The sequence below is a fragment of the Melospiza melodia genome, chromosome 2, assembly GCF_035770615.1.
Source record: "Melospiza melodia melodia isolate bMelMel2 chromosome 2, bMelMel2.pri, whole genome shotgun sequence".
Lineage (NCBI taxonomy): Eukaryota > Metazoa > Chordata > Aves > Passeriformes > Passerellidae > Melospiza > Melospiza melodia.
Window position 1 is genome coordinate 1,533,055 of NC_086195.1, and position 21,883 is coordinate 1,554,937.

At 47.2% G+C, this 21,883-nt stretch overlaps 1 protein-coding gene across 3 annotated transcripts in view; it reads right to left on the bottom strand.

Moving 5' to 3' along the window:
• Positions 1–2,603: 2,603 nt before the first annotated feature.
• The window catches only part of RCAN1 (regulator of calcineurin 1), a 43,867-nt gene continuing 24,587 nt past the window's right edge, over positions 2,604–21,883 (bottom strand). The window contains exons 1-4 of one of the 3 annotated variants that reach the window (XM_063180441.1): positions 15,672–15,822; positions 11,759–11,932; positions 8,979–9,138; positions 2,604–4,946 (exon numbers count right to left, since the gene is read on the bottom strand). In XM_063180441.1, the coding sequence (XP_063036511.1) occupies positions 4,783–4,946; positions 8,979–9,138; positions 11,759–11,932; positions 15,672–15,758 (585 nt within the window). In that variant the 5' untranslated portion in view covers positions 15,759–15,822 and the 3' untranslated portion in view covers positions 2,604–4,782. Of the gene's footprint in view, positions 4,947–5,948; positions 6,183–8,978; positions 9,139–11,758; positions 11,933–15,671; positions 15,827–21,883 lie in introns of those variants that run through there. The other 2 variants (XM_063180449.1, XM_063180455.1) reach the window with 2 other exon arrangements.

The following is a 21,883-nucleotide window of genomic DNA, read 5'->3' on the forward strand; positions in this document are numbered from 1 at the left end:
AACCCCAGAATTGGGCTGGGAGGGATTTTCAGGATCGTTTCCATGTCCCACAGGCAGGGACACCTCCCACTGTCCCCAGTGCCCAGCCTGGCCTTGGGCACTGCCAGGGATGCAGGGATGGAATTCCCTGCCAGGGAACGATTCCCAATTCCCAAAATCCCACCCAGCCCTGCCCTCCTTCAACTTAAAGCCATTCCCTGAGGGCTGGCACTCTCTGCCCGTGTACCAAACCCCTCTCCCTCCTCTCCAGAGCCCCCTTCAGGCTCTGGGATGGGCTCTGAGCTCCCTCAGGAGTCTCCTCCAGGGAGGAGAGTTATTTGGATGAGCTCTCTGTAAATCCCACGTGCCCTGGGGGTTGGGATCACTTCTACAGAGCCACAAGCAGCACCCAGCATTTCCCTTTTCCATCTGGAGAGATTTGCACAGGGAAATGCAGAGCAGCAGCTTGTGAAGGTGGGATCCTGGGAGGCTGAGGGCTGGCAGGGATGTCAGAGATCTTTTCCAGCAGAGCCAGAGCTGGTGTTATTCAGGACAATGAATGCCATTGTTGGGTATTGAGCTCCACCTATGGGCGCCTCCTCGTGCCTCTGGAAATCCTTCAGCTTCAGTGGGACTCAGTCCTGCTTCAAGGCTCCAACCCCAGGTTTTCAAGGTGGGAAGAGCCCTTCAGGAGCACCCAGGCCCACCCCAGCAGCACCAGCATCACCCCAAGGCCACATCCAGACTCCTCCTGGCACTCCCGGGGACAGGGACCCCAAACCTCCCTGGGCAGCTCTGACCCAAACACCCCACAGATCGTCAGAGGGGCACGAAGAAAGAGATTCCTTTCAGAAACTCTCACAAAGGAAAATTATTCACTAGATTTATCTTCATGATTCACTTGATTTATCTTCAATGGCATCAGGAAGCTCTGCTCTCCAGCCCTGGGCATCCATCAGGGTGCCAATGGATGCCCCAGGGTGCCAATGGATGCCCCAGGCTCTTGTCAGCGGTGCCAAGGGACGGGACCAGAGGGATGGGCAGGGATGGGTGCCCAGCAATTCCCCTCACAGGGGGCACAAGCCCTGCCCTGGCAGTGCCCAGCCCCGAGCAGGGACCAGGGGGGCTCTGGGGGCTCCTGCTGGGACATTCCAGAGCCACCTGGGCCCAGCCCTGTGCCCTGAGCCCACTGCAGTGAAGGGAAATTTCCTGTCCCCATCCCCAGCCTGAGCCATCTGCCCTGGTGCAATTCCAGCCCACGGGATTCCCTCTGCTCCTTTCCCTGCCCCTCCTGTCAGGATTTTGGGGAGCACTGAGGTGCCCCCTGAGCCTCCTCTTGTCCAGCTGCTCCTCCCAGGATGTGTTTTCCAGCCATTTCCAAAGGAACTCCAAACAAAAGGAATTCCTGGCAGGAAAACACACACAGCACGACATGACAAAGGCTGGAATGTGACAGTTCCCTGTTACCAATGGAAATTCTGCCCGGGAAGATAAATCCAGCCCTGCCAGCTCCATCCTGTCCCCTGTCACTGGAGTCACCTCTGTGCTCCTGCCTCACTGCCTGTAGCACTGAAAATTTGCTATTAATTGAAAGTTTAGTGTCAAAATGTTCTTTACCAGTGTCTTGGGGAATGTCTTCATCATTGTTTTGTCTTTCCAGATCCATTATGAATTATTAAAAGCATCAGCAAGGAATAATTCTCTGGAAAATGTTTCTGAAGTGTGTTGGGCAAGGCAGGATAAAAAGAACTTGTGTTCCCCAAGCCAAGCAAACTCGAGCAGGCAGGTGATGAAGCCATGGGCAAAATCCCTGCTGGAATTGTTCAAAAATGGTTCAAAAATTGTTCAAATGGCTCCAGAGCTCTGCAGCTCATTCCTCCCCCAGCCCTGCCAAGTGTGGACTGAAGAAGAAGCTTCTGATGGACTCAAAATTTCCACCCTTGGGACTGCTCTGGAAAACAAAACTGATTAAAAACCAACTTTGGTCCTTTTGAGGCTGCTGCCTTCACCTCTTTAATGAGGCAGGGCTTTAATTGGGCACCAGAAATTCCTTTCTGCCATCACAGGACCTCCATCCCTTCACACAGCAAAACCTCCATGGTTTCCCTTAATTCCTTTTGCAGCAAAAGGACTTAAAGTTTTCAGGGGAAGCCACTGAATACTGATGTATTTCTGTATTCCAGGAGCTTCAGAAATCATGGGAGGGTTTGGGATGGAGGGACCTTAAAGCTCATCTCACTCCACCTGCCACCATCCCAGGCTGCTCCAAGCCCCATCCAACCTGACCCTGGACACTTCCAGGGGTGGGGAATCCAGAACCCCTCTGCAAAAAAACCCCAAATTGTTCATTTTTAATAGAAATATTTCATGTATTACCAATGCACAGGGATTATTCTGGAGCAGGAAGATGCTGATACCTTTATCAGGAACTTGAGGCTCAGAAGAATCAGGTTTGATTCTCACACGATCTCCCACGTGGAGCTCATGCAATTCTCTGAGGGTTGGAAACCTTTTCAAGGTGTCACTTTATGAGGGCCTGGCACAACATTCTGCCCCTCTGGAAGCTGAAAATTCCCATTTTGGTGCTGAACTTGGGGTGGTTCTGTGCAGAAAACACCAGGACATTTACAAGAAGACAACAAAATATTTTAATTTCAATCTGCCCCGTGCTATACAAGTGTATAAAATACCAACTAAGCATCCATTGGAACATTACAAAAATAACCAGGAAAAGCAAGCAGCACACTGGAGTCATGGGGACAGGAGGTGGCAGATCCAAGCAGGAACACACTGAGAGCATTCCAAGATTTCCATGGTTCCCACCTCAGGCAGGGGTCAGGTATTAAGATGACAAAAATCAGATTTATTGATGGTTAGAACTGAAAAGCAGCTCTGCTTTTGGAGGGAACACAGCAGCAGCCACCTGGGTTTGTGCTGCCAAAGTCATGCTTTGATTTTTCGTGGAAGAAGGACAGGACAGGAATTACTCCCAATGCTTTGAACTGAATGTGGTGAGACACAGAGTCCAGCAGTCGTTTGAGAAACATGGAAAAGTCTTGGAAAGGCTTCAAGGCAGTTGTGGCAAACCTGCAAAGTTTTCCTCCATCAGTTCCTCTCTTTTGGGTGTTGAATGCAGCACGTGGAGCCAGCTGAGGGCAACCCAGAATAATCTGATTTTCCTGTGTTGCAGCTCCAGCAATCCATGGAATCAGCTCTTCTCAACCAGGGCCAGGCTTTGCTCCACTTCCCAGGGAATCACAGTCCAAGCCAGAGCAGGAAATTCAGTGTATTCCTGGTCTCCAGGCCCTCATTTGTGTTCCAGTCAGGAGTTCCAGGCCCTCCAAACACCCTGTTTCCCTGCACCGTGGCCTGGAACGGCTCCACTCTTTTTAAAACAAACATTATTTCAAAAATCGAGGTGTCAAACAGTCAACATTTGCTTCAATCTCTTCTCAGACCAACTGTGGCAAGGGCAAACCAGGAGACAGCCACAGTCTGATTCCTAAAAACGCAGTGAGAGGCTCCAGCATCCCTTCTCCAAGACCCCAAGTGGCATTTCCTAGGGATAGCAATTCCTGTCTCCTCCAAAAAAATCCTGACCCCTGTTTCAAGGTGAGGATCTCCAGTTTAAAAAACAGTATTAAAATATTTCTGCCATCTTTCTTCTTTAAAATTTGCATTTAGGAGCCTTTAAACACTGCCAGAAAAAAGCCCTAAAGCTTCTCCCACATATTCCCATTGCTTAAATCAGCATTCCTTGGCATGAAGCATTTCATCCCAGCTGAGTTTGGAAGCAAATCTCAGAAAGTTTGGATTTTTTGATATCCAAAAGCAGTAGAAAAAGATCCAAGTGTGCAGCTTGGAGTAGGAATGGACAAGGAAAAGGCACTCCAGCTCTCCTCACTGCTTCCTGGGTGGAATTTTCCAATCCCAAGCAAATCTTTACTCACCAAAAATGCAGATTCAAGTTTCTCCATAGTTGTTTTTCTCACTGGAAAAATCCCCCTGCTCTGAATATGCACCATCAGCATTATTTGAGTCCTTTTTTCACCCCTCGAGTCAAAGCTCCCAAACAAATCATATTGGAGATATAAATTACCTGAACTTAAAATAATTTAAAATCCACGTATTCCAACAATTCTCCTATTGCACGTTTTTCCACTGCTTTGCCAGGTAAAACCCTCTGCAGGAATTCCAAAGGTTCAAATTTTAAAAGCACAACCTCCAGAGCACCAAAAGCAGGTGCTGGAGGAATCGGATCCTGCTGGAAAACGAGTGCCAATAAAACCAAATATAAATATATCATGTATGTACACATCCAGGAGGAATTCTGGGATGCTGAGATAACAAATACTTCGAAACAATTCCCAGATTTCCAGAAACTTGGGAGAAACTCTACAAAAGAAAGCAAATGACTTGAGAAGACCAAGAAGAAACATGCACAAAAACCTAGCGTAAGAAAAAGGGTCAAATTCCCAAAACTCCCATCATCTCTCCAACCCTGTCATCCCAAGGTTTTCCAAACACCCATCAGGGGCGTCACAACAAGGAACCGTCCCCCGGAACAAGCCCAGTTTGTCCCCAAAATGTCCCCTTCTCCCATCCTGTGCTCCCAGCATGTGGGAATTGGCTCGGCACAGGGATCGAGGCTCCAAACCAAGCAGGGAATTCCCTCACGTGCAGCAAACCTGGGGTTCTGCTCCTGCAGCTGCTGCAGCTGTGCCACGGCAAATCCCTGGAGGGCTCCTTGGAAGGCTCCTTGGAAGGCTCCTTGCAAAGGTGGAATTTCCTCCAGGGCCCGGCTCAGCTCAGCGAGGCGGGGCTGTAGTCGGGCCGACGGGTCTGGATGATTTTGGGTTTGGGTTTCTTGGGCTCCTCCTCGGCCTCGCCCTCCTGGTCGCTCTCACACACGTGGACGACCACGCTGGGGGTGGTGGCTGTGGCAGCGTGCAGCTCGTACTTGTCCCCTGAGGGGAGGGAAAACGGGAATGAAAATGGGAATTCCTGAGGAAAGGGCACCTGGAGGCTTTTCCATGTGGGGTATTCCTGAGGAAATGTCACCTGGGGGCTTTTCCATGTGGGGTATTCCTGAGGAAATGTCACCTGGAGGCTTTTCCATGTGGGGTATTCCTGAGGAAAGGGCAGCTGGGGGCTTTTCCATGTGGGCTATTCCTGAGGAAAGGACACCTGGGAGCTTTTCCAGGAGGTTTTCAGGGGGAGAATTCCTGTGGAAATTTTGGGTTTGGGTTTCTTGGGCTCCTCCTCAGCCTCGCCCTCCTGGTCGCTCTCACACACATGGACAACCACGCTGGGGGTGGTGGCTGTGGCAGCGTGCAGCTCGTACTTGTCCCCTGAGGGGAGGGAAAACGGGAATGAAAATGGGAATTCCTGAGGGAAGGGCACCTGGAGGCTCTTCCATGGTGGGAATTCCTGAGGAAAGGGCAGCTGGGGGCTTTTCCATGTGGGGTATTCCTGAGGAAAGGACACCTGGGAGTTTTTCCATGTGGGGCCTTCCTGAGGAAAGGACACCTGGGGGCTTTTCCATGTGGGGCCTTCCTGAGGAAAGGACACCTGGGAGCTTTTCCATGTGGGGCCTTCCTGAGGAAAGGACACCTGGGAGCTTTTCCATGTGGGGCCTTCCTGAGGAAAGGACACCTGGGAGATTTTCTAGGAGGTTTTCAGGGGGAGAATTCCTGTGGAAATTTTGGATTTGGGTTTCTTGGGCTCCTCCTCGGCCTCGCCCTCCTGGTTGCTCTCACACACATGGACAACCACGGCTGGGGGTGGTGGCTGTGGCAGCGTGCAGCTCGTACTTGTCCCCTGAGGGGGGAAAAATGGGAGTGAAAATGGGAATTCCTGAGGAAAGGGCACCTGGAGGCTTTTCCATGTGGGGTATTCCTGAGGAAATGTCACCTGGGGGCTTTTCCATGTGGGGCCTTCCTGAGGAAAGGACACCTGGGAGATTTTCCATGTGGGGCCTTCCTGAGGAAAGGACACCTGGGAGATTTTCCATGTGGGGCCTTCCTGAGGAAAGGACACCTGGGAGCTTTTCTAGGAGGTTTTCAGGGGGAGAATTCCTGTGGAAATTTTGGGTTTGGGTTTCTTGGGCTCCTCCTCGGCCTCGCCCTCCTGGTCGCTCTCACACACGTGGACGACCACGCTGGGGGTGGTGGCTGTGGCAGCGTGCAGCTCATACTTGTCCCCTGAGGGGAGGGAAAACGGGAATGAAAATGGGAATTCCTGAGGGAAGGGCACCTGGAGGCTCTTCCATGGTGGGAATTCCTGAGGAAAGGGCAGCTGGGGGCTTTTCCATGTGGGGAATTCCTGAGGAAAGGACACCTGGGGGCTTTTCCATGTGGGGTATTCCTGAGGAAATGTCACCTGGGGGCTTTTCCATGTGGGGTATTCCTGAGGAAATGTCACCTGGGAGTTTTTCCATGTGGGGCCTTCCTGAGGAAAGGACACCTGGGAGTTTTTCCATGTGGGGCCTTCCTGAGGAAAGGACACCTGGGAGATTTTCTAGGAGGTTTTCAGGGGGAGAATTCCTGTGGAAATTTTGGGTTTGGGTTTCTTGGGCTCCTCCTCGGCCTCGCCCTCCTGGTCGCTCTCACACACATGGACAACCACGGCTGGGGGTGGTGGCTGTGGCAGCGTGCAGCTCGTACTTGTCCCCTGAGGGGGGAAAACGGGAGTGAAAATGGGAATTCCTGAGGAAATGTCACCTGGAGGCTCTTCCATGGTGGGATTTAGGTGGAGAATTCCTGAGGAAAGGGCACCTGGGGGCTTTTCCAGTACGGATTTGGGGAGGGAATTCCTGAGGAAATGTCACCTGGAGGCTCTTCCATGGTGGGAATTCCTGAGGAAAGGGCACCTGGGGGCTTCTCCACGTAGGGAACTCTTGAGGAAAGGGCACCTGAGGGGGGTTTTAATGGGTGTTTTTAGGTGGGGTGTTCCTGAAGAAATGTCACCTGGGGGCTTTTCCAGGGGGGATTTAGGTGGGGAATTCCTTGGGAAAAGGGACATGGTGACTTTTTAATGGGGTTTTTATGTGGGGTATTCCTGAGGAAAGGGCAGCTGAGGGCTTTTCCATGTGGGGTATTCCTGAGGAAATGTCACCTGGGGGCTTTTCCATGTGGGGTATTCCTGAGGAAATGTCACCTGGGGGCTTCTCCATGGGGGATTTAGGTGGGGAATTCCTGAGGAAATGGGACAGGGTGACTTTTCCATGGAGGATTTAGGTGGGGAACTCCTGAGGAAAGGGCACCTGGGGCACTTCCATGGTGGGAATTCCTGAGGAAAGGGAACCTGGCGGGGTTTAATGGGGGTTTTTAGGTGGAGAATTCCTGAGGAAAGGGCACCTGGGGGGTTTTTAATGGCGTTTTTAGGTGGGGAAATCCTTAGGAAATAGGACATGGTGACTTTTTAAAGGGGTTTTGGGGTGGGGAATTCCTGAGGAAAGGTCTCCTGAGGGCTTCTCCATGTGGGGAATTACTGAGGAAAGGGCGCCTGGGGGGTTTTTCATAGAGGCTTTTAGGTGGGGAAATTCCTTAAGAAATGGGACATGGAGAACCTCTAATCGTTCTTTTTTTAGGAAATGTGACATGGTGACTTTCAATGGGTTTTTTTTTAGGAAATGGGACATGGTGAATTTTCAATGGGGTTTTTAGTTGGGAAAATTCCACAGGAATGCTCAGTATTGGGAAAATGACAAATTTTTTAATGCTTGGAAGGGCCTAAAATATTTGTTTTAAAGTTTCTTTTTGGTTTTCCTAAAATTTGGAAGGAAAACTTGGAGTAAAGGAACAGCAGCATGGAGCAGCTCTGAACTCCCACACAAACTGAGGCTGCTGTGTTATTTATTCATTTATTCATTTATTTACTTTTTTATTCCAAGTGCTCCATCAGAAACAACCTCTGCTTCCAAAACCCATTGCAGGGAAATAAAATCTCTGATAAAAATATTTCATAATAAATTATTAAGAATATTTACTGAGGAGGGTTCTTGATGGGAAGTTTTGAATCCCAGCATGAGGGAGCTCAAAGTTGTGCCCTGCCCTTTTCTCCATCCTTTACAATTCCCTAAGTTTGGCGGTGAACAGGAATTTTAAAAATTCTCCAGTAAAATGAATCTGACACAGTTTTTATTTTCTCTAATCTTATTAATGAGAATAATTATTCTCATATAGTAAGAGTAATTTAATTCTGTTCAATGTTATTAAATGTGACCATTTTTCTCTCCCCTAAAATTAATAATACTGCCCCAAACAGGTTGAATCTGAGCTGGATTTAAGGAAAGATCAATTTGCACCAATTTTCATGGATAAATTGTATAAAATATGGGAGAAAAGGGAAATCAAGGATGTGATCATTAATCACTGGGGAAAGGAGGGGCAGGAATTTATCCCTCTTAAATTCCAAAGAATTTTAAGTTCATACTGATAGTTCCTCCTACACTCAGTAGCAGTTTCCTCATCTGAGGAAAACAGAAATAAAAATATAAAGAAAAAATCGAAATAAAAATAAGTAGAAAATATAAATAGAAAGAAAAAAAGGAAAAAATAGAAAAAGAAAACAGAAGTAGAAATTTATAAAAATAAATAGAAAGAAAATAAATATAGAAAGAAAATAAATATAGAAAGAAAAATAAATAGGAATAAAATAAATAGAAATAAAATATAAATGGAAAAAACAGACTAAAATATAAATGGAAATAAAATACAAATAAAAATAAATAAAATAAAGCCAAGATATAAATACAACTAAAATATAAATGGAAATAAAATTAGAAATAAAATATAAATAAAACCAAAATATAAATAGAAAGAAAATATAAATAGAACTAAAATATAAATGGAACTAAAATATAAATAGAAAGAAAAATAACCAGAAAATAGAAATAAAAATAAACAGAAATAAAAATTTCTTGGAAAAGTTTTAGAAATCCAGGAAGTTTTGAGATGTTTTCCTCCACCAAAGTTCTGGTTTTCCCACCTTCTTACCTGGTCCTAGCTTGGAGATTGCATACAGGAGGTCGTAGTTAATGACTGGGGTGGCATCCTCCACTTGTTTCCAGTCCACAGGAGGAGAGGCAGGAGGGGAGATCAGGAACTGCTTGTCTGGGTTTGGGGGGGCCAGGTGGGAGCTCCCGATGTGCAAAGTCTGCAAGAGAAAGCAGAGCACCCCAAAGTGTCCCTGAATGCCTGAATGCTGCAGCCCTGAACCCCTGAACCCCTGCAGCCCTGAATTCCTCAATGCTGCATCCACACAGCCCTGAATGCCTGAATTCCTGCATCCCATAGTCCTTGCATCCCTCAATTCCTGCATCTCTGAATTCCTGCACCCCATAGTCCTTGCATCCCTGAATGCCTCTATTCCTGCATCCCTCAATGCCTAAATTCCTCAATTCCTGCATCCCTGAATGCCTGCAACCCTAAACCCCTGAATGCCTGCATCCCTCAATCCCTGCATTCCTGAATGCCTGCATCCCTCAATGCCTGCATTTCTGCATCCCTGAACCCCTGCATCCCTGAGTGCCTGCACCCTATAATCCTTGAATGCCTGCATGCCTGAGCCCCTGAATGCCTGCATCCCTCAATGCCTGCATTCCTGAATGCCTGCATCCCTCAAACCCTGCATCCCTGAATGCCCAAATTCCTGCATGCCTGAACCCCTGAATGCCTGCATCCCTCAAACCCTGCATCCCCGAATGCCTCTATTCCTGCATCCCTGAATCCCTCAATCCCTGCATTCCTGAATGCCTGCATCCTTTCACCCCTGCATCCCTAAATGCCTGCATCCCTCTATCCTCTATCCCTGCATCCCTGAATTCCTGAATGCCCAAATCCCTGCATCCCTCAGTTCCTGCATCCCTGAATGGCTGTGCTCCTGAATGCCTGAATCCCTGCATGCCTGAGTCCCTGCATCCTTGAATGCCTGCAGAATCCCTGAATCCCCTAATCCCTGAATCCCTGCACCCCTGTATGCCTGCACCCCTGCATCCCTCAATTCTTACATTCTTGCACCCCTGCATCCCTGAATGCCCAAATCCCTGAATGCCTGCATCTTTTCACCCCTGCATTCCTGAATGCCCAAATCCCTGAATTCCTGCATCCCTCAGTGCCAGCATTCCTGCATCCCCGAATGCCTGCACCCCTGCACCCCTCAATTCCCCATCCCTCAATCCCTGCATCCCCTCATCCCGGGGCTGTCGTGCCCTGCCCGGCACTCAGGGTGGCAGCACCAGCCAGGACACAGCTCTGATCCACCGGGATGCTCTTCCCTAAAACCCAAACCCTTCCAAACCTCCAGGACACAGCTCTGATCCACCGGGATGCTCTTCCCTAAAAACCCAACCCTTCCAAACCTCCAGGACACAGCTCTGATCCATCGGGATGCTCTTCTCTAAAACCCAAACCCTTCCAAACCTCCAGGACACAGCTCTGATCCACCAGGATGTTCTTCCCTAAAACCCCAACCCTTCCAAACCTCCAGGACACAGCTCTGATGGAAATTCCACCGAGATGTTCTTCCCTAAAACCCAAAGCTCTGCCCTCCCACACCTCCAGGACACAGCTCTGATGGAAATTCCAAAGGGATGTTCTTCCCTAAAAATCCAAACCTCCAGGACACAGCTCTGATGGAAATTCCACCGGGATGCTCTTCCCTAAAAACCCAAAGCTCTGCCCTCCCACACCTCCAGGACACAGCTCTGATGGAAATTCTTCCCTAAAACCCAAAGCTCTGCCCTCCCACACCTCCAGCAGGACAGGGCCTCTAAGGCCTTGTGACAAACGGTGCCAGGAGTCATCCTCAAAAGTGGGAGTGGAGGGAATTCCAGCAGGGACAAAAATAACCTGGATCATGGGGGTGCCCAACACTTCTGGATTCATTTTCCCACTCGATTTTCAGAGGGAAAAGCAGCTGGGAAAGCAGCTGGGAAAGCAGCCTGATGCCAGAGCCCGAGTTTGGGCAGGAACAGAGAGCAGGGAGCTCCAGAGCTGCTCTGGTGGAGATGCCCAAGACTGGGATGGGCAGGGAGAGCCTGGAATGGGCAGGGAGAGCCTGGAATGGGCAGGGAGAGCCTGGAATGGGCAGCTCCAGAGCCCTGGAATGGGCAGCTCCAACATTAAATGTGGAGCTCCAAGACTGGCATGTGCACCTCCAGCCTGGAATGGGCAGCTCTGAGCCTGGAATGAGCATCTCTCAGCCTGGCATGGGCATCTCTCAGCCTGGCATGGGCAGCTCTCAGCCTGGCATGGGCATCTCCACACTCTGGATCCCTCTGGACTCCCTGGGTGCTGGCAGAACCCACCCAGCCTCCCCCAGCCCTTTAAATTCTTGGAATATTCTCATTCGCATCCAAGGTTATAAAAAAAAAATGGGAAGTATCAACAGCCTCCAAATGTGTGGAGCTCTGGAACAAGCCTGGATTCTCTAATTCATCTGACAAAAAAACGACCACGAAGGAATTCTGGGATGCTGGGATAATAAACTCTTTGAAACAATTCCCAGATTTCCAGAAACTTGGGAGAAACTCTACAAAAGAAAGCAAATGACTTGAGAAGACCAAGAAGAAACATGCACAAAACCCAGTGTAAAAAAAGGGTTTAGTTCCCAAAATTCCCATCATCTTTCCAACCCTTTTATCCCAATCCCAAAATTTAACCCCAAAATTGGGGTTTTCCACACACCAGCTTGGAAAAAGAAATCCTCCACATCAGCTGGAGGATTTGTGGCAGCCAGAACAAGGAAAGCTTTAATCCCAACCAGCTTTTTTCACCTGAGCAAAATAGAGTCTGAGCTCTTTTCCAAGGAATTCTGTCTTGTCCAGCTGGATCCTGGCATCTGCTGCAGACAAAGGGTTGCTGAAGTTTATTCTCACTCTTTTGAAGCTCTTAAAATACTGGAAGGTGAGGTCCCTGTCATAGGGGCGGAACAGGGACTCAAACTTGGCCTGCAGAGAAAGGAGCAGAGGAGAAAATCAGCATTAAACAGTAAAAAAGGAATTAATTCTAAATGAGAAGTTATTAATAAGGGCAAATTACCACTCTTGAATGTTGATTATTGTAACAGCTTTGTTTATTTTCCTTTTTCTTTCTAGAATGAAGTTGTCTACCTTATCCCTGACTTCTCTGTATCCTCAAAATACATCAATAATAATAATAAATAATAATAAACGATGTTATCACTTATTATCTTATTATCATAAATTAATGTTGGACAAGACACTCTAATTTAGCTACAGAAGATATCAAAATGTTTCTTAGAAAATTAATACCCAAAAACCTTGAGAAAAAACCTCTGCCAAGCCTTTGCCCAGATGTGCAAACTTCAAAGGAGCCACCACAAGTTTTCATAGAGAAACATGAAAAAATCCTGATTTTCCACTAAATCTGATTTTCTGCAGTGACTCAGCACCAAGAAAGAGGTCCATGAACATCTCCTGCTATTCTGAATTTAATTTATGGATCCCTGCAGGATCCCAGAGACACAGGAGGAGGCTCTGGAGCTGCCAGGCCCTTCCCAAGGCTTTTACTCCAATGGATTCAAACTGGGGGAATTCCCAGCTATTTTCTCTCCCTAAAAGCCTCCCAGAAACTCAGGATAAAGCCACAATAAACATTATTCCATTGAGGGAGTTTTACTACAGTATTTTGAATTAGTAGGGGGGAAAAAAGCAGGGAAATTACATAAGAAGGCAGAAATTAATTCAGGGTTTCATTTTCCTCCCTGAGAAGCTGCACTTCACACGTTCACCACAACTGGGTATAAAATCATTCCATTTTAAAGAGATTTTAAAATCAGAGCTGTTCTGCTTCTGCAGCTTCTTCAGAATGAGCTCTGAAACAGGAGCAGGACCCTCCCCACACTGAGCTGGTGTTTGGGAGCCTCAAAATACATCTTTGGTGTATCTCAAAGGTGAGATAGAACCATGGAAAATACACCCAAAAATTCCATTTCCAACTTTTCATTCTCTATTTAAAGACAGAAATCTTTTTTCTTAATTTTAATTTATTTAAATATGTGATTACAGCGATCAGAAATATCACTTTATCACTATGACACTAAAAAAAAAGTTATTTTTGTCCTTAAGGCATCTTAGCAGTAACAGCTCACTGTATCAGGACTGATAAGTATTTTATATTCTTTTATATTTACGTTATTATTTATTTTATATTGCAAATCAGCTAAATACAGACCCAAGAGGATTTCTTATAGTATTACCAGGAAAAAAAAGCCCAGGAGAATCACATGGATTACAAAGTCGTGGATCTTGCTGCCAAAATCAGTGAAGGAACAGCAGCATGGAGCGGCTCTGAACTCCCACACAAACTGAGGCTGCTGTGCTATTTATTCATTTATTCATTTATTTACTTATTTATTCCAAGTATTCCATCAAAAACAACCTCTGCTTCCAAAACCCCTTGCAGGGAAATAAAATCTCTGGCAAAAATATTTCATAACAAATTATTAAGAATATTTACTGAGGAAGGTTCTTGATGGGAAGTTTTAACTCCCAGCATGCAGGAGCTCCACACTGGGCCCTGCCCTTTTCTCCAAAATCAGAATTACAGAGTCCAGAATCACAAGGTTGGGAGAGACCTTCAGGATGGTTGAGTCCAACCTGTTCTGCTCCCTGAACCTCAACTAAACCCTGGCACTGAACCCAGGCTTTGTCAAGCACACCCAGGGATGGGGACTGCACCAACCCTGAGCAGCCATCCCAGAACCCATGAAATATTTGCTGAAAATTCAGAATACACCACACAGTCCAAGGAGTCTGGAGGGAAACTGGAGACAATTTTCCCAACCACAGAGAGCTAAAACTGAATAATTCCCAGAGCTGGAATCATTCCCATCAGAGCAGCCTGCTGCACACTCTCCAAGACTTTTATGGCAAACTGTCCCTGTCATATTTTCTGAAAAATCCTCTTTGCTCAGGATTTCTTCTCCTGGGAAGCTGAGAAGCCTCAGAGAAAAAGGAAAACAACATTGTCTCCTTTGCTTCTCCTGTGTTCTGTGGTTGGAAATTGTTTATCCAACATGAGAATTGTTTTTACTCAATAACCAATCACCATCTGGCTGTGCTGGGACTGAGGAGTCAGCCACGAGTTTTTCATCAGTATTTTGTTGAGCCTTCTGTCTGCATCCTTTCTCCATTATTGAGTACAGTTTTGGTATAGCACTCTTTAATGTAATAGAATAGAATGGAATATAATGGAATGGAATATAGTGGAATGGAATGGAATATAATAGAACTAATATAATAGAATATAACATAATTAATATAATAGAATTAATATAATAACAAATCAGCCTTCTAAGAACGTGGATTCAGATTCTCAATTGCCCCTCTGTCCTGGGACCCAGCAAACACCACAGCAAACTGCAATTTCCCTCTTGTTAATTCTCTGTATCCTTTCTCTGTTCTTTAGTATAGTTTTAGTAAACCATTCTTTAATAGAATAGAATGGAATGGAACAGAATGGAATATAATGTAATGTAATAGAATATAATAGAACTAATATAATAGAATTACTACAATATAATAGAATTAATATAATAGAATTAATATAATATAATAATTAATCAGGCTTCTAAGAACGTGGATTCAGATTCTCAATTCCCCCTCTGACCTGGGACCCAGCAAACACCACAGCAAACTGCAATTTCCCTCTTGTTAATTGTCTGTATCCTTTTTCTGTTCTTTAGTATAGTATTAGCATAGCATTCTTTAATACAATGGAATATAACATAATGGAATGGAATAGAATATAATGGAATGGAATATAATGGAATTTAATATAATTAATATAATAGAATATAATTAATATCATATAAAATAATAGTAGATCAGCCTTCTAAGAATGTGGATTCAGATTCTCAATTCCCCCACTGACCTGGGACTCAGCAAACACCACAGCAAACTGCAATCCTTTCTCTGTTCTTTAGTATAGTTTTAGTATAGCATTCTTTAATAGAATATAATGGAATGGAATATAATATAATGGAATGTAATGGAATATAATGAAATTTAATAGAATTAATATAATAGAATATAATTAATATAATATAATAATAAATTAGCCTTCTAAGAACGTGGAGCCAGATTCTCAATTCCCCCTCTGACCTGGGACTCAGCAAACACTACAGCAAACTGCAATCCTTTCTCTGTTCTTTAGTATAGTTTTAGTATAGCATTCTTTAATACAATGGAATAGAATATAATGGAATGGAATAGAATATAATGGAATGGAATGGAATATAATGGAATTTAATATAATTAATATAATAGAATATAATTAATATAATATAAAATAATAGTAGATCAGCCTTCTAAGAATGTGGATTCAGATTCTCAATTCCCCCACTGACCTGGGACTCAGCAAACACCACAGCAAACTGCAATCCTTTCTCTGTTCTTTAGCATAGTTTTAGTATAGCATTCTTTAACAGAATAGAATGTAATATAATGGAATGGAATAGAATGGAATGGAATAGAATGGAATGGAATAGAATTAATATAATAGAATTAATTGATATAATAGAATGAATAGAATATACTAATAAATCAGCCTTCTAAGAGCACGGAGCCGGACTCTCAGCTCTCCTCCGTCCCGGCACTCAGCGCACAGCCCAGCAGACTCCCCCGGAGCGGCGCTGCCAGCAGAACCCCAGGAACCCAGACGTACCCTGCTCTCAGGCTGGGTGAAGAGCTGCCCGTCGGGCAGGCAGGCGATGAGCGAGCCGAAGCTGTAGTGGAAGTTTCGGAAATGCATTTTCGGGCAGCCGCTCGGGAGCCGCGGCCGCCGCTCGCAGCGCTTATAAAGCGCGGCCGAGGCCAGCGGAGCCAGCCCGGCCCCCGGTGACAAAAAGCTCCCCGAGCACCCCGTGGGTGACAGCGAATTCCTGAGCATGCTTGGGAACAACATGTAAGCGGCACTGGAAAGAGGTGACGTCAGTAATTAGTCAGCTTCCCCCTGCTAATTACCGGGAGCATGGAAAATGCGGCTGAGCCGACGGGGCAGCTGCCGCCGCCTCTCGCACATAGTTTCCACTGGCAGTAATTCCATGCAGCTCCGCTCCGCGCATGGAAAATGTCCCTGCCTTGCTTGGCAGGATGCTCCAGGAGCGGGCTGGGGAGAGGGCAGCAGGGAAAATGCTCAATTCTGATCCTCTGGGGATGGGACACAAATCCCCCAGATTGGTTCTTGTGCCACCAAAGAGCCACAGGTGGAAACACTCTGGGAACAGGGAGAAGGCAGCAGGGAAAATGCCCAATTCTGATGCTCTGGGGATGGGACACAAATCCCTGAACTCACTTCTTGTTCCACTCAATAACCACAGGTAGAAACTCTCTGGGAATGGCCTGGGGAGAGGGCAGCAGGGAAAATGTCTGATTCTGATGCTCTGGGGATGGGACAGAAATCCCTCAGCTTATTCTTGTTCCACCAAACAGCCACAGGTGGAAACATTCTAGAAATGGGCTGCACTGAAGGCAGCAGGACAAAAGCCTAATTCTGATTCTCTGGGGATGGGACACAAATCCCTGAGCTCAGTTCTTGTTCCACCCAACAGCCACAGGTGGAAACATCACCCTGTGTTAAAGGAAAATGTTTCTCCCTCAGCAGCATGCTCTGGGGAGAAGGCAGCAGGAAAATGCCTCATTCTGATTCTCTGGGGATGAGAAACAAACCCTTCAGCTCAGCTCTTGTTTCACTCAACAACCACAGGTGGAACCATCATAGCCCTGTGTTAAACCAGAATGATCTAAAAGCACTTAAAATTTTGTCTGTCTTGTAGCTTTGGAGCTACAGTGCACGGGAGAGTTTCAGATCGCTCGTGAAAGCTTCAGTTTAAACTTTATTAATTAATTGAAATGGTGATGAGCTTTTTTCAGTGGTTCTTGCTTTAAAAAAAAAAAATAAACACACAAAGCAAAAAGACTCCCACCCCCCTCCCAAGAAATCCACAAGAAAAGACCACAAAAAGCTGTGTTGTGTGCTGCTGTTTGGGAAATGCTTGGGGATTCAGGTGTCCCAGAAAACGTCAGGAATTCGGGGAATGGGCTGGGCAGAAGGCAGCAGGAAAATTCTCAGTTCTGATCCTCTGGGGATGGGAAACAAATCCCTGAGCTCAGTTCTTGTTCCACCAAACAGCCACAGGTGGAAATGCAGAGATGGATTTGGGGAAATATTTTCCTGCCATCACAAGGAGGATTCGTTTGGAAGCTTCTTCAAAGCAGCTCTGTGCATTAATTACAGCTCTTGCCTTATTAAGCACCTTCCCAGCCCCACGGAGCAGGGAGGGTTTCCCAGGGCTTGCTTTGTGCCTCTTTTCCCTACCAAAGCCTGTCAGGGTTCCACCAGAACCTGAGACACAGCAGGATGGAGCAGCTGAGCAACCTGAATTCTGACATTTCCTGGGGCACCTGAATCCCAAAGCCTTTCCCAAAAAGCAGCACACAACACAGGTTTTTGTGGGGGTTTTCTGGTCTTTTCTTGTGGATTTTTTTTTTTTGTGTGTTTGTTGGGTTTTTTTTTTTTTTTAAAGCAAGAACCTCTAAAAAAAACTCATCACCACTTCAAGTAATTAATGAAGTTTACACTGAAGCTTTCACAAGCTATTTGAAACTCTCCCATGCACTGCAGCTCCAAAATTACAGCACAGTCAAAGCCTTAAATGCCTTCAGTTCATTCTGATTTAACACAGGGCTATGGCAGAAGCACCAAGTTCTAGGGAATACCTGCAAACAATGCACAGTGCTAAGTTTAAAACCTGATTTCATCACTATTTAACTACACAAAACTTTTCACACCAAGATTATTCTCCATTTTTAGAGGGTCTACTTGCTAAATCCCCATTTAAAGTCAAACCCTCTGCTGTTCTTAGGTTACTTCATACAAATTTTTGGAACCTTTCCTTGGAAAGCATCACTAAAAAATCCAGGATCACTGCATTGGAGAAGCACTTCAGGACTATCAAATCCCACCTGTGCCTGAATCATCACCCACCTTGTCCCCAGCCCTGAGTGCCACATCCAGAAATTCCTGCAGGGATGGGGACCCCAAACCCCCCTGGGCAGCCCCTGCCAGGCCTGAGCTCCTTTTCTGGGCAGGATGGGATGAACTCCAGCAGTGAGGATGGGATGAGAGATCCCACACAGAGCCCAGAAAATGACACTGAGCACATCCCAAACCCTGTCCCTGCCCTGGAATTTCTGTCAGGTGCCCTCAGCCCTGGGGATGTGGAAGGAGCAGAGGTCAGGATGCTCACCTGGAAAGAATGGCCGTGACTCACCTGAGCACAAGCAGGCTGCCAGGGAACTGCAGCTCCTGATAAGAAAGCAGGGCAGGTTCCTGCTCCAGGCTGGCACAGCCCGGGCTCACTGCAGCCCCTCTGGGGACATTTCTGTCCCTGAGGAGTAAAACAGTAAAAATCTCTCTGGTTCCATGCTCAAGGCCAGCTGGGCATTGCTGAGAGCCAGGGAAAATGACTGCAGAAACCAGCCCAAAACCAGAACTTTGTCAGCTAATTCAGGACTAGAGCCTGCCTAGGAACAAACCAAGTGGGGCTGAGAAATGCAACACCTCACAAAAGAATCTTTTCACAGCGTTCTCCAGATTTAAAAGAAACATTTAAGTCCTACTGACACACACAATGTTTGTAATCTGGCTTTTTAAAACCCCAAAGAATCACTTGTAGTATGCTGCACTTTGTCACTGTCATCGTGGTTTATTGACGTGGCTGTGCACCAAATCATGGAATCACAAAAAGGACCTGAAAGCCCACCCAGTGCCATGGCAGGGACACCTCCCACTGTGCCCAGTGCCCAGCCTGGCCTTGGGCACTGCCAGGGATGCAGGGGTGGAATTCCATGCCAGCCCTGCCAGGGAACAATTCCCTATTCCCAAGATCCCATCCAGCCCTGGCCTCCTCCAGCTCAGGCCAGCTCTCTGTGTACCAAATAAACCTCTTTGAATCATTAATGCTAAACTCAAGCACTTTGTCAAAAGGAAAAGCCCCAGTTGCCACTGCCCCTGGCGCAGGAAGAGCTGTTTGGGGCAGTGGAGCCCTGAGATGATGTGGAAACCACGAGGCCGAGTTACAAAAGCCCCGGTGCCCAAGCTGAGTGCTGCAATGTTCCCTTGGGTACCCACAGCAAACAACCCTGGCTGGGACAGGAGCATTGCAACACCTCAGGAGCCCTGGATGGGATGTTCTGATATTATCAGAGGGCAGCTTTGCTGGAGACAGAACAAGGGCAAAATCAGCAGCCCAGGGAGGAGCTGGAGCTGCTGCAGAGCCCAGAGGAGGCTCCAGGATGGGCAGAGGGATGGAGCAGCTCTGCTGGCAGGAAAGGCTGGCACAGCTGGCATTGTTCACCTGCACAGGAGAAGCTTTGGGCTGAGCTCAGGGTGGCCTTGCAGGGCCTGGAGGAGCCCCAGGAAAGCTGGAGAGAGACAATTGCCAGGGGATGCAGGGACAGCACCCAGGGAATGGCTGCCAGTGCCAGAGGGCAGGGCTGGGTGGGATCCTGGCAATGAGGAATTGTTCCCTGGGATGGAAATGAGGGACTGGAATGGATCCCTGGCAGTGCCCAAGGCCAGGCTGGGCACTGGGGACAGTGGGAGGCGTCCCTGCCACGGCAGGGGTGGCACTGGGTGCACTCTGAGGTCCTTCCCACCCATTCCAGGATTCCATGGCTCCCTGGTGCTGCTGCACTTTGGGGATGAAGGCAAAGGCTCAGAGCAGAGGGACAGGACAGCAGGGGCAGCTCCCCCTCCTCAGCTTTCACCTTTGCCCTGCGAGCTGCACATTCCAGGGCTCACATTCTGGAAGCTGAGTTCCAGAATTGCACACAAGGTGCTCAATCAGAACCTCAAGTGCTCCCAAACACCAAGAGCACCTGAGAGATCCTCCAGCACTGCCCAAGGACAGAAATGTGACAGCCCCCCTTTTTTCAGGGGCTGGAAGGACAATCAGAGAGCCCAATAAATGTATGAGATAGTGGCAACACGGAAGGACTGAATGCCATAATTAGCTCCCCAACTTCATCTCCACATGCAGTGGAACAGGCAAGGCACAGAATTGAAGGAAGTGAGGCCACAGAAGCAGAAATCAGGCAAAAGTCACCAAAAGTGCCAATAACTCCAACAGCAAAGTGAAGGGAAATGAATGTGAACTTAAACATGCTGGGAATTCTCTAAGTTGACAGAATTACCCCCAAGAGCCACAAACCAGAACAACCCAGTCCATTCTCCCTCCTCCCTGCAGGTTTTCCAGCTGCCCTTGGAGGTGCTCTGTGTGTAATCCCTGCCCTCCCACTCCAGGCCTGCTGCTCTTTTCCTACCAACACCCAGCTTCTATTCCTGTTCCATGTTCATTATCTGCCTCAGCCCTTCCTCAGCACAGGGATAAACATCTTCAAGTTATCTACAATGAAAATCACACTGCTTTCATTTTCCTGGCACAGCCTTACTCTCATTTTACTGGCTAAAAATAATCCACATTCCCAACCACTCCCTTGCTCCCAACAAAAATAAAATACCCCCCAAACAAAAATCATAAATTCCCAGACTGGTTTGGGTTGGGAGAGACCTTAAAATTCATCCAGTGCCACCCCTGCCATGGCAGGGACAGCTCCCACTGTAACCCAGTGTCCAGCCTGGCCTTGGGCACTGCCAGGGATGCAGGGGCAGCCCCAGCTGCTCTGGGCACCCTGTGCCAGGCCCTCACTGCCCTCAGAGTAAAGAATTTCTTCCAAAAATTTCTGTAACATTAACACTGGGTGATAATTCTGCCTCCCTTGTCCTCCCTGTGTTTGTGACCTGGGTGTGCTTGGCATTGGAAAAATTTACAGGGCTAAGTCAGAGGCTTGAGTGGGTGTGGAGCTATGCCAGGCACGGCCTGTGCCAGGCTGCCAGGGCTCAGGCTGCTGCAGCAATCTGGGGAGAAAACCGTCCTAAAGCAGGACTGCTCTGTTTTACCTCATGAGAAACCCTGTCACACCTGCAGCAAGCAATCCTGCCCAGGTTTCTGCGGAGAGCCTGGTTCAAGCATGGCTTAAAGAAAGAGGCCATGAAGGTATACAGCTGATGGGAAAGTAAAGGGCAGCTGTAAAGCAGCAGTTCCCAGGCTTGATTTTGCAAATAACGAGGTTCTCAGACACCTTTTCTATAAACAGCAGGATTGTCAGACAGTCTTCCCACAACAGGCAAAACACTCTGTCCTTGGGCTCTCTGGGAACAGATATGAAGGTTTTGAGAACTGTTCATATCACAGTGAGAACGCTGGTCCTGTTTTCAATAAACAAACCACAGGTATGGTAAAACAAGAGGAGGGGTTAGAGTTTTCTCTGTAACCTATTGTGAGCTCGGACTGTGCAATATGCAGGAAGTTAATTAACACTGTTACATAAAGTGGCTGATTTTGTCAATAAATCGGAGTTGATGCTGATCAACGACAAGGTGGGTCGGCTCCCTTCACTTTCAACAGGTTTCCTTTCAGACAGAGCAGCTGGGGCTGCCCCTGCACCCCTGGCAGTGCCCAGGCCAGGCTGGAGCAGCCTGGCACAGTGGGAGGTGTCCCTGCCATCTTTAAGGTCCCTTCCGACTGAAACCATTCTGTAATTCTGTGACAGCTTCTGCTTCGTGGTTATAAAGAGCTGTGGTTTAAAGTTACATATTCCAGGTTGTATTTTCTGCATTCCTCAGGAAGGTCCAGTGAAATAAATCCATTCCTCCAGCAGGGAAATCATCTGCACAAAGCAATGTGTTAACCAGCTCAGGAGTCTGAGGGATCTCAGGATGACCTGCACCGATTTACAGCAGAGGAGCCACAGCACAGCAAGGCCACAAAGGGGCTTCCCAATGGCAGGATGCCCTGCTGGAGCCAAGGAATG